The sequence below is a fragment of the Aristolochia californica genome, unplaced genomic scaffold, assembly GCF_029961685.1.
Source record: "Aristolochia californica isolate CCGP_79_NKW_82.1479 unplaced genomic scaffold, dmAriCali1.0.hap1 SCAF_15, whole genome shotgun sequence".
NCBI lineage: Eukaryota > Viridiplantae > Streptophyta > Magnoliopsida > Piperales > Aristolochiaceae > Aristolochia > Aristolochia californica.
The window spans coordinates 22,849,863-22,855,221 of record NW_027181826.1 but is presented as its reverse complement, the minus strand read 5'-3'; the positions used below and the strand labels follow the sequence as shown (position 1 = coordinate 22,855,221).

Genomic DNA, 5,359 nt, shown 5'->3' with positions numbered 1-5,359 from the left:
GCGGTACTCTCACTGAAAATATTATGGAACAACCTCCTAGGTACATTGACCCCCATTTTCCTCATCACGTTTGCAATTATAGTCTCAAGCAAGCTCCTCGTGCCTGGTTCCATCGCTTCAACTCCTTTATCACTCAACTTGGTTTCTCCTGCTATCGTGTTGATACTTCTTTGTTTGTCTTTCATAAGCACTCAGACATTATCTATCTGGTCCTTTATGTTGCCTTTGCATGGCGTTTGCCTTCTCCACAAGTAGACATTCAGTTCGTGCTTATCTTATTCAAATAACTTCACGTTTTGAATCTACTTTGAAGCTTCTTGATTGTCAGAGAAATCGTTCATTCGAGACTTTTTGTTCCCTTATTCCTTCGTTTTCTCCAACTGTGGATGTCCTTTCCCAAAAAATTATCTCAGAATCCATTGCAAAAGGTGTTTTTTTGGATAGATTTCCCCTGGGACAACTCTTCAATAACCAACCTGAAACAACGGAAAAAAGTGGTTCATTTTCGCTTGCTGCCATTAATCCACTCATTTATGGTAGTCTCATTGTCTACTGTATAAATGGGGAATGAGACCACCTAAGGAAAAATGGGTTTTGAACAAAGACTCCATTAATGGAGCTTCCTATATCAATCCAATGGCACTACATCTACATGTGGTGACGGCTACTTCTCTTTGTTTGTCTCCTTTTCTTTTTTTCTTTTTACAGTTTTCTGTCTTTTGTTTCTTCTCCACACCTTTGAGCAAGTATGGAACAAGGAATGATTTGGCGTGGGTGTGCAGTCAAGGTGAGGAGGGATTCTGAGTGATGTGCTCTATTACATGACTTTCTGTTATTTCATCTCATTGAATGAAAGTTCTTTAGTTTATCTATCAAGCTCTATTATCAATGTGTTTAATATATTTCATCACTTTCTGGTACAATGGTGCAAGTACTTATTGTGGGATTGCTGTTGTCTCCTCTCAGGAGTGCAAGCAGGCCATCTCTTATTTAATATAAACTTGTGTTGTGTTTTGTGTTTCTATTTGTGTTGAAATCTAAAACAACTGCTTGCAAAAAGCAAATTTGAAAGACACAAAAGAAAGCTTTCAACTTTTTTTCTCCTGGCTCATTACCAAGCAATGTCAATGTGTTTGGACTTTTTTTTTGTGTTTTCTAATACTTAGACCAAATTCCTTGACAGTAGAAAAGTGAGCCACTAAAACAGAAGACTAGTAAGTCTATTTACACCTGTGAACGAGTCCTTCACATAGGACTAATGAAAATTTTCTATTTCAAAGACTCTCCCTTTCTCTATCTATGCTTGGAGATGATAAAAAGCATAATCAATAGTCAAGCTCTAACCAACAAAGGGGAGGATAGAGCCCTTACAACCTACAATTTACGTGGAAGAGTGTTTCAAGAGGAGAAGGGAAGGGAGGGGGTGTATGGCCAATTTCTGTGCCAATTGATGAAAGAGGAACCCATTCATTAATTTTATTGAAGATAATAAATTACTAAATGTTTAACTCGTCTCAATTATCCCTACTTCTAACTTACTTTTTACATGATTATTTGATAATAGGGGAGGCATAAAATCCAACCAATTCACAAGAAACTCAGCTCAACTCAATTTGATTTTGTCTAAGTTGTGTCAAATTCTGAGTTTAAGTTAAACTCATTGGTTAGAATGAACCAAACTCAAACATGGAAGAGCTTAGTTTTAATTGAAATGCCATCACCAATTAAACTTTTTCTGTTCTCCACTAATTGTTATGAGAAGGATAATCAAGATCATCCAAACCTACATCAAAAGAAATGGTATTGGATGCAATCTTACTTTCCCTTGATCATTTTGTGAGTTTATGCCGTATCGGTTTATGTGGTATAATCTCAGTTATAGGCTGACAATGACTAATTGATCAGATTTGTGAGTCTTTTATGGAGTAAGCAAGGGCCACAACAATAATTACTTATGAGCTGTCAATGAAAGTTTATTTGAATAGAAATGGAATGTAGAATATGGAGTTTCAATTTTATCTATTTACTTGATTTTTTTGTTTATTTCGTCCCTAATTAAATGCTTACCTAAAATAATTCAATATTTTTTTGTTTGAGTGAATGTATGTTTGAAATCAAATATGATTCAAGTGCATTTTTCTCGAATTTTTAATATTTTTAGATATTTTATTATATATTAGAATGATAGTGTTTTTATGTTTTTATATATATATAGTTATGTGGTTTTTATATATTTATAAATTTATAATTTTAACTAATATTTTATTTATTTAATCAATTTGATAAATAGGTAAATAAATATATAAACAAGAAATTATTTTGTTAAGTGTAAACCCACAGGTGGGCACGGGTCGGGTCGGGATTGGGGTCAGGTTTCATAAAACCCGAACCCAATCCCGAACAAAAAAAAAAAACCAAACAAGCTTGGGAAACCAACCCTATCCCACGCCCCTGTCCCCAACCTGTCTCTGACCCATAATTATTGGCCCATTAAAATAATTGACCTATCCAAATCATAACAAATTCTAAATTTAAAAATAAAAATAAAAATTACCACGATAAAGTAAAAAATTAATACAATAATATTCATCCTACACTTGGAATGACAAAAAAATAAAAAATATACCTAAAATGATAAAATAAGGCAAATAACCAATATGTTACGAAATACAAACTCATTATTCAAATACTTCCCTTACATAATCCATAAAAAAAAAAAATCTATAAGAATTATAAAATTATTTAAAAATACTAAAGTAACAACTAGAATGATATCAATAGACAATATACACCTATAACTCATTCAAATTAAATTTAAATACCTGAAAATAAAAATAACTACAAATTAAATATAACATTTCAAAATGAAGTAATTAAACATCATCACATTGTGTCATTCTTCCTGGATCAAAATATCAAGTACAACACACCAAGTCAAAATCAAATGAAATTCTCAATACTCCTAGAAATACAATAACAAGTCAACAATATCAAACTATCAAATTGTTTACGTATTACACTACATAATATCTCCACAGTTTTACAACAAAAAATTGAGTCTTTGCAAATGAAGGTCTTCCACTGGAACTTGCCTTCTTCACTAACCCTGTCCCATATGCAAATCACATGGAAAAAGCACACGATTTTTTTTTAATTAATAAAAATTATTAGGAATTGTGCCATCTTCATGTGGATGGAACTTTTTTAACCTCGTTCATCTTGTCCCATAAAAACTAAAACTGGAGAGAAAAAATAAGTATCTTAATGCTCTAATAAAAAAATAAACTAAAAAGCTTTAAGTTAGTTCTTTGTGTTTCAATCTTACCTCCACCTTATCTTTTGTTATATATTTTTTTTTATTTAAAGACAAGCTCTATAGTTAGTTTTTCCGATGTTTCCCATAGTGGTATAAATACAAGAAATTTACTGAAAGAAAATCTATTTTTAATAGAATTTTTAAATAAAAGAAATTAGTTAAAGAGAATGATTTTTTTGTCATTTTGTTTTATTGTGATGGCAAAGATGGTTTTAGTCCCTTAATACACTTTATTCAAGGACCTTAAGTTTAGTTAGTCTCACTTGGGACTTAGGGATTAGGAAGGTTTATGCATTGCATCTTAGGGACACATGCACGGATAAAAACCCTCTACAGCTCAAGACAACAAGTTTTACATGATTCAATATATTCCTTGCTTCCCCAAAGAAAAAACCTTAAAATTGGTCTTTCTCCACTTTAAAAATGGGTTAATTACCTACGTACCCCTGCAAGGTAACATTGTTACTTAAACTATTAGGGTATGTTTTAAATAAATAAAAATTTGACCATTAATATTTTCAAAAATAGTGAATAAAAAGTAAGATAAAGATCAATTTCTCCTTTTCTTTAACTATTTTTTAAAATAATAATAATCAAATTCTCCTTTTGTTTTATTTTATTATATTTTATTTTCCGTGGGGTTCCAAAGAGACCCTTAGCTTTCTAAGATATTGCTTGTATACCTCTGTAATATCAATAAAATTACAGGCAAGACCCTATTTTTAAATACAATATGCATGCTAGCATTAACTGTACCATGAAAAAATATATGCACACCTCTTATAATGGCATTATACCTAGCTCATATGTCTTGTGAATTTATGAGTTGTTAAATGTGAACCCATACAAGTGACATCAACTAAATTGGGGCTAAAATGATTTGTGACTTACCTGTAGGTTCATTTATGCTGTCCACAGTGTTTTTATATGCCAAAGTTTGAGTTAATTGACTATATTTAATGACAGGAGTAGGCATAAGAACTTGTCATACCATAGGAACTCACCTCACAAAAATATTTGTCACGCTTTGAATAGTAATTCTGTTATTTGAATTGACCACTACCTTGTAAAGACAGCCAAGTAATGGTGTAAGAAAGTTGAACGATAGCGAATTCATGATAAACATTCAAGAACTTCATTATCAGGGTGGCAAGGTCATAAACCCATCACCCGCCAGCACCTATTTATTCAGCAGATGCTACAGGACTGCTAAAATTTATTTTGTTACAGAACAGAGAAACACTTGGATTATTATTCAAACATGGAGAAAAACGAAGTATCTCCTCGTTCAGAACTTGGACTGTATAAGGTCAATGATTTTCTTATCCACCTGGAAAGCTCTAGCCAGAATATCAGCGGAAATCTTCGGGTTCGACCCAAAAACAGCATCAGCAATGGTGATTACTCCAGGGTTCTGGCTGCTCAGAGCTGCAATCGCCACTGCATTAGTGTTCCCCACATTGAATTGGAAGTGGATGAGTCCGATTGGGAAGACGAACACATCTCCCTTTTGGAGCACCTTGCTTATGAGGCGGTTCTCTGGGTTGGAGGTGACAAAACCAACAAACAGCGAGCCCTCCAGGACAATCAAAATCTCAGTAGCTCGTGGGTGTGTGTGGGGAGGGTTTTGGCCGTAGGGTGCGTAGTCAATCCGAACCAGGGTGATGCCCAGAGTGTTGAGACCAGGAAGCAGGGTAACATTCAGGGCTGTCACTGTGGAGCCCACAGCGTTTGTTGGAGTTCTCACTTTGTCAAGCCCAGTGAAGAAGAAATCCTCCGCGACGGCGAGCTTGGGGTCCTTGCAGACGAACCCATTTACTCGAACTGCAAAAAAAACACAAAAAGAAGAATAGAGTTATCACTCAACCCATGCGAATGCATCTAAAGAACAGAACCGTGTAGAGCAGCCTAGGTAGTTACAGTACCATTGCTGTTAAGGTCCGCCACGCAGATGTCCTGTAGTGGACTCGGATCGAATGCAAATGCCTGAAAAGCAGCCAAGGAGAGAAGGAAAACAACAAGGATGTTTCCGGCCATTTTCAT

At 34.3% G+C, this 5,359-nt stretch overlaps 1 protein-coding gene across 2 annotated transcripts; it reads right to left on the bottom strand.

Annotated features, from left to right (window-relative positions):
- Positions 1-4,604: 4,604 nt before the first annotated feature.
- On the bottom strand, positions 4,605-5,359 carry LOC137951372 (germin-like protein 8-2). 2 transcript variants are annotated; one of them, XM_068797985.1, is made up of 2 exons: positions 5,242-5,359; positions 4,605-5,140 (listed from the first exon to the last, which is right to left on the bottom strand). In XM_068797985.1, the coding sequence occupies exons 1-2, from the start codon at positions 5,357-5,359 to the stop codon at positions 4,605-4,607; spliced, it is 654 nt and encodes a 217-aa protein (XP_068654086.1). The 2 variants fall into 2 exon arrangements, with proteins under 2 accessions (XP_068654086.1, XP_068654087.1); XM_068797986.1 differs by having other exon boundaries at positions 4,605-5,134.

Excerpts from the sequence above, each read along its gene's own strand:
- LOC137951372 (XM_068797985.1), bottom strand. The coding sequence starts at position 5,359 with ATGAAAATGGCCGGAAACATCCTTGTTGTTTTCCTTCTCTCCTTGGCT. Across the intron at positions 5,141-5,241 it reads GGCGGACCTTAACAGCAATG|TTCGAGTAAATGGGTTCGTC; the intron begins GTACTGTAACTA and ends TTTTTTTTGCAG.